At 42.9% G+C, this 12,633-nt stretch overlaps 1 protein-coding gene across 2 annotated transcripts in view; it reads left to right on the forward strand.

The window, feature by feature from the left end:
- Positions 1 to 2,522: 2,522 nt before the first annotated feature.
- Positions 2,523 to 12,633, forward strand: part of kbtbd8 (kelch repeat and BTB (POZ) domain containing 8) — a 29,820-nt gene continuing 19,709 nt past the window's right edge. The window contains exons 1-2 of one of the 2 annotated variants that reach the window (XM_061833811.1): positions 2,523 to 3,810; positions 10,856 to 11,060. In XM_061833811.1, the coding sequence (XP_061689795.1) occupies positions 3,795 to 3,810; positions 10,856 to 11,060 (221 nt within the window). In that variant the 5' untranslated portion in view covers positions 2,523 to 3,794. Of the gene's footprint in view, positions 3,811 to 3,861; positions 4,458 to 10,855; positions 11,061 to 12,633 lie in introns of those variants that run through there. The other variant, XM_061833812.1, reaches the window with a different exon arrangement.

Here is a 12,633-nt window from a genome sequence, read left to right on the forward strand (position 1 = left end):
ATTCTTCCTGCTTATGACACATCTGTGGAGCATCGAAATGTTGTCCTACTATGAAAAACCTTTGACACTCCAAATCATTTTGAGCACCACCAAAGTAGCTTTGAAACCACCTTCTTATGAAGAACCAAATATACCTCACCTTGCTTCTTTGCTAAGGCAAGATTAGTCTCAAGGCCAGAGAGATAACTACTACTACCCCTTCTAAATCAAAACTAACTGAAGTAAAAGCTATCCAAAAACTAGAGGATGATGACTGGTTTTAAAGTGCGACAGGCATTTTTGGAAAGAATAATCATGGTTTCCTATGGTAGAACAAAGTTGGCACGGTGGAGTAGTTGTAAAGCGTTGGCCTCACAGTTCTGAGGACTCGGGTTCAAATCCCGGCCCCACCTGTGAGGAGTTGCATGTTGACCTTTGTTTACCTTGCCATATTGCCGGTCTAACAAAGCATTGTTCAATGATATGTCGGTTGGAGACGACGTAAAAATATGTCTTATAGCACGATGCCCAGAGCCCTGTCCGATACCGTTAGACATTTAAAAGATGAAAATATACTAAGGTACGTGGAAAAATTAGATAAACTCAACATAGAGGACCCGTATTTAATGCCGAAGTCGATGTTTTCGCCGATAAGAAAATGGACTGTTAATTTGCTTCCGCTTGTCTTAGAAACTGGATATACACATGTATCTGGTGAATAAGTCGTTGAGATTTACACGAAAAAGTTTGAAAGCATATAAAATTCTAGATGCATACAAATACTATGTTGCTGGATCTGTTCTCAATCAGGAATAAATCACACATAGTGATGGGTTGACGGCTCGTGAAGACAGAAGCATTTGGCCACACGTTAACCTTTGCCGGAATCCATTGATCTTTTCAGCTAGTATTTAATACAAATACCAATATTTCAATAAATTACACATGGTTTTACACAAAGTCGCATTCATCAACTATGATTGGAAAAAAAAAAGAGGACGGAGTCATCTCCACGACCACACTTAACCTTCGTAAACCTCTGCAACAGTTTTTTTTTTTATACACATTGTTCTCAAATGAGCCAACTAGGCATTATAAATACTTCTTGGTAATTTGACACTGAGAAGAATAACTTCTACCTGAAATGAAGCGATTGCTTCACAGGTGTGTGTGTATTTTGGTTGGGCACATCCATCACATTTAATTGCCAAAATCCATCGATATGTTCTGGTCTTTTCATCTGGAATTCCATAGAATGATCTTTTTGAATATCTGTCTCGTCGTCTGTTGTGACAACCAACAGCACAACAGGTCTCGGGGACTGTAAATATTCTCCTCCGGTTCAATGTCTCCCACAATGTCAAGCAGCTCTGTTTGACCGGCAATAGGGCGCCGGGAAAATAGTGACGTCATGTGCACGAGCTCTATAGTTAAGGTCTTTTCTTCGTTTTCCAAGTTTTTTGCCTGTATTTATCAGGCCTTGTTTCATGATTTTTGGACTTTGCCTTTTTGCCATGTGTTTTTGTGCTTCTGCTTACCTGTGGGTCCTCCTCCATGCTACCTGCCCATGACACTGTGTTAATGTAGCCCATTCCACTCTTCCCGTACAAGCAGTGAAAATGCCTTAGTTTCCCCAAATTCCCAAAAGACAATACATGTGGGACATAAACGCTTTGATATATCCATCCATCCATTTTCTTAGCCGCTTATCCTCACAAGGATCGTGGGCCGGGCTGGAGCCCATTTTAGATGTCAATGAGCAGGAGGCAGAGTAAACCTTGGGCTGGTTACCAACCAATCGCAGGGCACATAAAGACAAAGAGTGTGGCTGACACTCACAATCACACCTAGGGGCAATTTAGGGTGTCCAATTAATGTTGCATGTTTTTGGGATGTGGGAGGAAACCGTAGTGCTCAGAGAAAACCCATGCAGGTACGGAGAGAACATGCAAACTCCATACAGGCGGGTCCAGGATTGAACCCGGGAACTCAGAAGTGTAAGGCCAACACTTTCCAGATGAGTCAACGTGCCACCACTCCTTAATGTATTCCATCCATCCATTTTCTTAGACGCTTTTCCTTGCAAGGGTCGCGCGAGTGGTGGAGCCAGTCCCAGCTGACAATGGGCAGGAGGCAGGGTACACCTGGACTGGTTGCCAGCCACTCACAGGGCACATGTAGACGGACAACAGTCCCACTCACAATCACATCTCGGGTCAATTTAGTGTGTCCAATTAATGTTGCATGTTTTTTTTTGGTTTTGGAATGTGGGAGGAAACCGGAGTGCCCGCAGAAAACCCATGCAGGCACGGGGAGAACATGCAAACTCCACACAGGTGGGTCCGGGATTGAACCCGGGACCTTAGAACTGTGAGGCCAATGGTTTCCAGCTGATCCGCCGTGCCCCCCTCTTTAATATATTGATTACAAAAATCCAGAGTAATAGTGAACTCTTTTTTTGTTCTAATGGGGTGCTTACCACAATGCACACCCTGGCCCCTACTGACCGCCTTGGTTGAATTAAAAAAAAAAAAATGTGGTCAAGGATGATACATTCACTGATGCATTTCAGTTGCTTTATAACCATCATTTAGGTCAATTTGTTCAAGCAGACACTTCTCCACCGTTACCAGTGTTTTTGCTTTGTTCTTTGTTATGGAAAGCCAAGTAAAAATGGCTTCCGGAAATGACCAAAAAGTCCTGAGGAAACTCCACCCTGTGGCGTCTTCGCTAATGGACAGGTTTCCAATAACTCCATCTTGTGTGTCATAGAGATCAGAGAACACAGCTGATAGGTGAAGCGTGAAGTTTTTTTTCTATCGTTAATTTATACGATTGGTCTAAGGACTGTGGTAATGTCATTGGAAACCTACCAATACATCATTGCAGAAGAACCCCGGCACATTTTCAAAATTGAGCATGTGAGTTGTGCTCAAGTATTAAGGCAAACTGTGCATGGGATAGGCACAGTGACATCAACATAATCGCCACATGCGCTAGTACAAAGCGGCCTTTATTGCCCTCCTCCCCCACACACACACATAAAGCCCAAGATGTTACATACAGTAGCATGTCTTGACAGTTGAATCTTGTTTCTTATAATTTTTCAGGATGATAACTTGAATCCTAAAAACATATGTGAGGTTTCTACGGAAAATGTCCCATATCTAGTATATTCCAGCAACTGTCAACCATGTTTCATTGGATTTCAAAGTGCCATTCTCTCAAGATGTTTGACAAAATGGCAGCCACTATCCAGAACGTATTCTACAACTTTGAAGAGTGCAGGCAGCGTCTTGCCCAAAGATTAAGATCTTCTGCCACTCGAATAATAGGCATAGAAAATCTATGGATGGATAATTTAACAATATTGCCATGTACTGACAAGACTGACATCATAGATCTTTGATGCGCAACAACTCAATTATGACGAATATACCTGCACTTGTAATCCTAAAATAAAGTTCAACTTTAAATGTTTAACTGATATACAGTTTAATTCAAATTTTCCTCAGATTTACTCTCAACACAAACATAAATGAGCAGACTTGCTTGTTCTTAGTTTAAGTTTAATGCAATCAGTGCATTAACTGCACTGATCTTATTGGTCTATTATGCACTATTGACAGACGCCAACTAATTTACCAAAGTGTATCATTTGCTCATTAACCCAATAAACTATTTTTTTTGCCCTATTTTAAATAGAAGGTTTGGGATTGGCTGTTACCTTGGCGATTCAGCGTCTGATTGGCTCCTCCTTGTTTCCGAGGCTACTCTGTGACGTTTTTGGGTCTGCCTGAGATAAACTGGAGAGAATGGCTGCCTGTGCAGGTTAGCAAAAAATCTTCGTCGTTTTCCTGTATTAACCAGACATAAATAACACGCTTTAAGTTCTCAATCGTGTGGTTTTAAGCTTGCAGACCACCCCCTCATAGATATTGTACCTATAGGTGACATGCTGTGTCGGTGTTAAAAGAGGTCGAGCCTCGAAAGGACTCCTCGAAAGTGTTTGCTTAGGCTCGCTCGGCTTTGTGGCTAACGTTAGCCGTCTGGCTAACTTTCGGCCGGTTAGCTTACAGCTGATTGTGTAAACACTTGTTCGTTACGACCAGAGACAAAGGATGGAAAGTTGTAGTTGTCCTACTGTTGATCATTACTAATGACAGATGCACTACGTCTTATGTTGTCATGTTGAACCGTAATTTAGAGGCTGGGGCTGAACGCACTTTAAGTTTTTATCAGCGATTTTGATCTGGTATTGCTACTATATATTAGCATGGTTACTGTTAGCTGTTAGCTAAAAGTTTACCATGGATGTTTTCCAGGCAACGTTAACAGTTTATAACGTAATTCCCAAGTTTTGACAAACATTGTGGGGCGGATGCCACCATCCGCGACCCGTCTTCTGTTTTTGTGTGTGTTGTGAAAGTTGTAGTTGAGTCTAAGGTAGCAGCCACCTTCCTACCAACTAGGCATCGGTAAGCAAGCTAGCGTCCGTTTGCCACCGTGTGTTTTGCAATCCCCTCAATTCGACTCTTTGTCTTGTCACGTAGCTTGGGTTGTTCAAATCACGGTATTTTTTGTGAAAATGTTATCCCCCGTAGCCCCAATAAAAATGAGGTGGTTTCCCCTTAGATTCCACCGACGTGCTTTAACCCGTGTGGAACATGTTTACAATTGGATTAACCGAAGGGAGAGAGACCCTCGAACCATAAAGTTTAGTGGCTGATCTCATTGTCTTCAAAATACAAGAATGTGACGACAGTTTTAACGAAAAGTCTGAATAGAAATTTATCAGAAAACCTAAGCCTTAATACCTTTTAATATATTTTTTTATATCCACCTTCAATCTACCTTCAGATTGACATTGGGTGGTTGAATGTGTTACATGTACATTTTTTTGTTTCTGCTTCCCTGAGCAGTGTTTTGCTAACAAATATACAATAGAACCTCAACATTTAATATTTGTGTGATTTACTCTTACTCCATTTTAAGTTTGCAAACAGCAAAACAAAGCCCCCTATTTTATTTGTATTATAATTAACACAAAACTACTTCTTTTCCTTTCGGCTTGTCCCGTTAGTGGTCGCCACAGCGCATATTTGTATAGCACAGTTTTACGCCGGATGCCCTTCCTGACGCAACCCCTCTGCATTTAGCCAGGGAGAGAAGCTTACAGCACCTGGTATTCCCAGGCGGTCTCCCATCCAAGTACTAACCTGGGCCAAACCCACTTAGCTTCCGAGAATTGACAGGATCGGGCGTTCTATAATTAACACAAAACATGGGAAAAAAAAATAATAGTACTGAATTGGGTCTGCCTCCTCCCCGATGACAGCTGGGATAGGCTCAGGCACTCCAGCAACCCATGCTAGGATAAGCAGGTCCGAAAATGGATAGATGGATGGATGAATTGGATTGTCGTAGGGCGGCATGGTGCTACAGCTGAAGAGTTTTGGGCTCACAGTTCTGAAGACCGGGATTCAAATCTTGGCCCCTCCTGTGTGGAGTTTGCATGTTCTCGCCTTGGCTGTGTGGGTTTTCTCCGTGAACACTGGTTTCCTCCCACATCCCCAAAACATGCATTAATTGGAGACTAAATTGCTTCCTGGTGTAATTGTGAATGTGACTGTTGTCTGTCTTATATGCCCTGCAATTCGCTGGGAACCAGTTCAGGGTGTACCCTGCCTCCTGCCCGATGACAGCTGTGACCCGCGACCCTCGTGGGGATAAGCGGCTCAGAAGATGGATGTATGGATTGTCATACTTAATTGATCGGGCAGACAGAAGTTTGATAATGAGCATTTGTAAAAACATTACGATTAGTCGCTTCAATCAGACATTATTTAAAGTTGAAAATCTCCTCCATGATGTTCATTTAGAATTTTTTTGTTTCCAATTTCCTTAAGAAATGAGAATTATTTCCATAAATTTACTTTATTTAATAACAAAAAGTAAGGGTGGAACATTTCATGAAATCCACTGTTCCATCCATATCTCGGTTTTCTGATGATGCGTTTTAAGTTCTGTATATAATATTTATGGATATTGATGATATTAATTAGCTTTGTTTCTCTAGCTGTGCCAGTGGGGTTGGACAAGCAGAACAATTAAATGTCCCTCTCATGGGATGGAAAAAGGCATTAAAAAGATGTGTATTCCACCTGTTGCAATGCAAACAGAATAAAATGTCTCTCTGCAAATATATCAGCTTTGTGTTTAGCTAAAAGAAAAGGCCCAGATTTCACACAGTACATTTCTGACTACATTTGACAAGATTTCAGTATTCATACATTTTATATTTTGTTTGGTGGTTAACTGTGACATTTTTCAAATGTAAAATTAGTGCCTCTGCTCAATTAAGGGCGAAATGGTGGACATCTGGTTAGCACATTCGCCTCAGTTTTGAGGATCTGGGTTCAAATCTGGCTTTGTCTGTGTAGCATTCCCACGTTCTCCCCATGCTTGTGTGGGGTTTCTTCAGGTACTCTGGTTTTCTCCCACATTCCCAAAACATACATGGTAGGTTAATTGACTAATGTGAATGGTTAAATGTGGCATGCAATTGGCTGGTGACCATTTCAGGGTGGAATGAATATGTGAAGTGCTCCACAGCTTGCCTTAGCGGGTTGGCTTCATATAGATGGCACAAAATTGCATTTTCAGCACAATGCCTCATTATTTTATGCTGAAGCGAGGCCACAACAAAATCAGGGCACTTCTAATTTTGCAGTAATGTGAATATTGTGACATCCCGACAATTTTTTTTTACATGGTTACCCTTTTGGGAATGTATGTTTTGCTAACTTGCCCGTATTTGCGACTTGTCAGGGACAATCGAAAATTGGTAAACTTTGAACCCTGCTCCTAACATGACATGACAAGACCTGGAAGACTTCAGACTTGACTTAGACTTGGGAATTAATGACACAGGACTTCATTTCACCCGATACAGGATTACTAAAGAGCCTTATTGTCCATTTTATTATTTTGTTTCAAGTTAAAATTTTAAATTAATGCTGCAGGTCTTCATTTTTTCCTTTTGGCTTGTGCCGTTAGGGGTTACCACAGCATTTCTCCTGCATCTTCCTCTTTAACAGCAACTGCACTCATGTCTTCCCTCACTACAACCTCAATCAGCCTTCTCTTTCGTCTTCCTCTAGCTCTCTTGACTCATCACCCTTCTACCAATATATTCATACCCATTAAAGTCTGCTCTCTCTAACTTTGTCTCCAAAATATCTATCTTTTACCGTCCGTCTGATCTCATTTGTAATTTTATCCAGCCCGGTCACTCCTAGTATAAACCTTAACATTTTCATACCTGCCACCTCCAGCTCTGCTTCCTGTAGCCTCTTAAGTGCCTTTCTATGTAAACCAAACATCATGGCTGGCTTTGCCACTCTTGTAAACTTTGCCCTTTATCCTAGTAGAGATTCTTCTGTCACAGAACCCACCTGACACCTTCCTCCATCCATCCTTACCTGCTTCATTCATTTCTTCACTTCCTTACACACTCACCATGGTGCTGAACTGACACCAAGTATTCAAAGTATTGCACTCTTGTGAATTATTCTCTTGTAACCTCACTCTTTCCCCTCCACCCCTCTCAATTATGCACATGTACTCCTCTCTTGCTTCAGCTAATCGTCATTCTTCCTTTCCTGTGCATGCCTCCACCTTTCTGTTCATCTACCTGCTCCCTACTTTTACTGCAGATCACAATGTAATCTGGAAACATCGTGGTCCCAATTAGGCTCCAGTCTCTCATTTGTCAGTCTGTCCATCACCGCTGTAAACAGGAAGGGTCTCAGGGTTAATCCCTGATGCAGTTCCACCTCCACCTTAAACTCTTGTATGCCTACAGCATACCTCACCACTGTTCTGCTGCTCTCATACATGCCCTTTACTAATCTAACATACTTCACTCCTATTCCAGAGTTCTGCATACAGTACCTCTCTGGGTACCCTGTCATGGGCTTTTTCTAGATCTATAAAGACACAATGTAGCATTTTCTCTGATTCACATTTGAAAAATGCAATTAAAAAATAGGTACAGACCATTCAGTACAATGATAAAAATATCCATCCATTTCTTTGCCACTTTTCCTCATGAGAGTTGCGCTGAGTGCCAGAGCCTATCCCAGCTGTCAACGGGCAGGAGGCAAGGTAGACCCTGAACTGGTTGCCGGCCAATCGCACTCACAATCACACCAAGGGGCGATTTAGAGTGTCCAATTAATGTTGCATGTTTTTGGAATGTGGGAGGAAAACGGAGTGCCCAGAGGATAGGGGGAGTGACGTTCACCCCATTAGGAAAAAAAAAAAAAAAAAAAAAAGAGTTCACTATTACTCTGGATTTTTGTAATCAATATATTAAAGAGGGGGGCACGGCGGATCAGCTGGAAACCATTGGCCTCACAGTTCTAAGGTCCCGGGTTCAATCCCGGACCCACCTGTGTGGAGTTTGCATGTTCTCCCCGTGCCTGCATGGGTTTTCTGCGGGCACTCCGGTTTCCTCCCACATTCCAAAACCAAAAAAAAAACATGCAACATTAATTGGACACACTAAATTGACCCGAGATGTGATTGTGAGTGGGACTGTTGTCCGTCTACATGTGCCCTGTGAGTGGCTGGCAACCAGTCCAGGTGTACCCTGCCTCCTGCCCATTGTCAGCTGGGACTGGCTCCACCACTCGCGCGACCCTTGCAAGGAAAAGCGTCTAAGAAAATGGATGGATGGAATACATTAAGGAGTGGTGGCACGGTGACTCAGCTGGAAAGTGTTGGCCTTACACTTCTGAGTTCCCGGGTTCAATCCTGGACCCGCCTGTATGGAGTTTGCATGTTCTCTCCGTACCTGCATGGGTTTTCTCTGAGCACTACGGTTTCCTCCCACATCCCAAAAACATGCAACATTAATTGGACACCCTAAATTGCCCCTAGGTGTGATTGTGAGTGTCAGCCACACTCTTTGTCTTTATGTGCCCTGCGATTGGTTGGTAACCAGCCCAAGGTTTACTCTGCCTCCTGCTCATTGACATCTAAAATGGGCTCCAGCCCGGCCCACGATCCTTGTGAGGATAAGCGGCTAAGAAAATGGATGGATGGATATATCAAAGCGTTTATGTCCCACATGTATTGTCTTTTGGGAATTTGGGGAAACTAAGGCATTTTCACTGCTTGTACGGGAAGAGTGGAATGGGCTACATTAACACAGTGTCATGGGCAGGTAGCATGGAGGAGGACCCACAGGTAAGCAGAAGCACAAAAACACATGGCAAAAAGGCAAAGTCCAAAAATCATGAAACAAGGCCTGATAAATACAGGCAAAAAACTTGGAAAACGAAGAAAAGACCTTAACTATAGAGCTCGTGCACGTGACGTCACTTTTTTTCCTTTGGAACTTAAAGCCTAAGTGTCATCCCTATAAACATTCTAAAATAGATATTGTATTGAAAAGCACATATAACATTATTCACTTCAATGTCGATGCGAAAAAATAAATGTGAGCGGAGAGCGCGTCATCCATGCGCAAAGTTGCAGAAGTGTCATTCTACGATATCCAAGTGGTCGCCATATTTGCTGCATCCTCCGTCTGTGACGGAGATTTGAAAATGACACTTGACGATGAAAACGCGTTGCACGCTAACTATGGGAGACAAACGCGCCCGTTCTGACACGGAAGCTCTTTCCAAAAAGGAGAACACCACACAACCGAGTGAAGTTACTGGGGCAATGCTACACTATTGTTTTGAGCCCTTGGGGCAAGATTACACAATAATTACATTGTTTCGGGCCATATTCAGATGATATGGGATCACGGCCAAACCGCATCCCCGTCCGATGCACTTCTGTGGCGGAGATGAGCCTTCGCGGCTCATTGCAGCCGGCCGGTGTGGCTGTCCTGCTTTAGGGGGGTGTTCACAGACGCCGCGGTACTAAGCAACACAGTCGGGGCACTTTATGCGCGCACGGAGTGAGGCATTCTCGGCTGGGTTCTTCAGAGCAGCCCCTGTCTGCAAAGCCTGACGCGCAGCCTTCGCAGAAGCCGTGACCGCGGCGCCTCAGCCGGTGTGGCTGATTTTCGGCGCCGTGGTGGCATATAATGGAGCCGAGCCGTGCTGGTTTTAGGGGGATGTTCATACCCGCCGCAGTACTCAATGAACACCGTCGAACCGGGGCACATTACTGCGCGCACGTATTCTTGGCTGGGTTCTCCAGATTTGCTGCCGTCCGTGCAGCAGCCCGACGCCGTCCGATGCGCACATCAACATATTTCGTACGCGGATCTTTTGTTATATGAGAGACCGATTACATAGTCCGCCCCAAACTATTATTTTTTTTAGTAGCAGTATACACAACTACCTGTCATTCGGAACCCACAAAGCTCTCGTCCTCTGTACCCGTGCAATCCATTTTTCGCAACGAACCGGGTCTCTTGCAACCTTATGAAGGGTAAATCCATTCTCCCGAGTGTTCAAGCAATGTCCAGCAATGCAATGAGCCGGCATTTTGGCTAACATGAAGGAACAACGAGCTACCTTCCCGGAAGTAAAACTAATGGAAACAAACAAGTCCACTTGGTGACTCTGCTGTCCTTTTAGTCACTTCCTGCTTCTCGAAAACAAATCCCTCGAGAGGATTTTCATGGTGGGAGTTACAGAAAGCTGTATACGTCAAAATCATATTTTGTGGTGAAAAAAACACATGGGCCCATATTGGCTGATGTTTTTTTCATTAATAACATACTAAAAATCATCCATTTCATGACAGTAGCCCTTTAATGGTGTATTCAGTTTGAACTAATGAAACATTTCAGGTTTTGTCTTAAAACATGTTTTGTTGATCTTTAACTCTACTTTTTTCTGTTTAGAGGTAGGGAAGCTGTTACAAGTTCAGAATGGGACACCAAGCACCAACTACAATGGGGTAGACGCTATACACGCCTGCAATATTCTTCAGCAGCTCAAAGCTTTGTATGATGAAGCTCAGCTTACAGATATTGTCGTAGAAGTGGACCATGGCAAGACGTTCTCATGTCACAGGAATGTTCTTGCTGCAATTAGCCCCTATTTTAGGTAAGAAATGGTTTTCGTATTACAGTAAAGTACTGTATATCAAAAGTACCCGAGTTTACAGTGGTGTGAAAAAATATTTGCCCCCTTGCTGTTTTTTTCCCCATATCTATCTCACACAGGTTTCAAACCATCAATCCAATTTTAATGTCACTCACAGATGACCGGAGGAAATACAAAATGCAGTTTTCAAATTACAAATTTATTAGGGCACAAAAAACGTCAAGCCTTTCTGACCATCTGTGAAAAAGTAATTGCCACCTGAACCAAATAACGGGTTGTGCCACTCTTGGCAGCAATAAGTGAAATCAAGTTTGCGATAATTGGTGATGAGTCTTTCACATTGCTCTGGAGGAATTTTGTCCCACTTTGCAGAATTCTTTCAACTCTTAACATATTGGATGGAGGGTTTTCTCGCATGAACTGGCCTTTTAAGGTCACACCACTTCATCTCAATTAGATTTAAATCTGGTCTTTGACTTGGCCACTCCAAAACCTTATTATTATTATTTTTTTGTCCCATTCAGAGGTGGACTTGCTGGTGTGTTTAATATCGTTGCCCTGGTGCATCATCCAAGAGCGCTTGAGTTTGAGGACACGAACTGATGGCCGGACGTTCTCCTTCAGGATTTTCTAGTACACAACAGAATTCATTGTTCAATCAATCAGACCAAGTTTCCTGGTTCTGAATCAGCAAAGCATCCCCAGACCATCACACTGCCAACACCATGCTTCATTGTTGGCATAATGTGCTCTTTATTAATTAATGTGCCATTTTTATGAGAGATGTAATTGGCTGCACACCTTCTAAAAAGTTTTGACACTTCAGTCAACATAATGTTTCACCAAAAGTCTTGAGGATCATCAAGATGTTTTTTTTTTTTGGCAAGCAGGGTTTTTTGCCTGGGAACTCTCCCACGGATGCCACTTTTGGACAGTGTCTTTCTTATGGTAGAGTTATGAACACCGACTTTAACTGAGGCCTGCAGGTCTTTCGATGTTGTTCGAGGTTCTTTTGTGACCATCTGGATGAGTCGCAGTTGCACTCTTGGAGTAATTTTCGTTGGTTGTCCACTCCTGGGAAGGTTGGCCAATATCCCCAGTTCTCTGCATTTGTGGGTAATGACTCCTAACAGTGGTTCGCTGGAACCCCAAAGCCTTGGAAGTGGCTTTGTAACCTGTTCCTGACTACTGGATTTCAATCACTTTTTTTCTCATTTCTTCTTGCATTTATTTGCATCGTGGCATGATGCGTTGGCACGATGCAATGGTTCTTGAGACCTTGTACCCTACTTCACGATCTCTGACTGATTCTATTTAAGTGTCACTGACACCTAAAACATAAAATTTTGTATTGTGTTGTTAACGCCAAAAAAAATTCGCCGGCATGGACTCATTCGTTTGTTCACAGCACGTCAGAATGTTGCCGTATATCCATTTAAAAAATATATTTTTTCATCTCCCGCCATGAAAAGTCTCTCAAGTCTTTTGCGTTGACCAAGAGCCAGGAAGTGACGTTTTTTTGCAGACGTAGCGTGCAACACCAACTAATTAGCCAAACGATGGATAGTCGCTA

The sequence above is a fragment of the Syngnathoides biaculeatus genome, chromosome 10 (assembly GCF_019802595.1).
Source record: "Syngnathoides biaculeatus isolate LvHL_M chromosome 10, ASM1980259v1, whole genome shotgun sequence".
NCBI classification, from domain to species: Eukaryota; Metazoa; Chordata; class Actinopteri; order Syngnathiformes; family Syngnathidae; genus Syngnathoides; species Syngnathoides biaculeatus.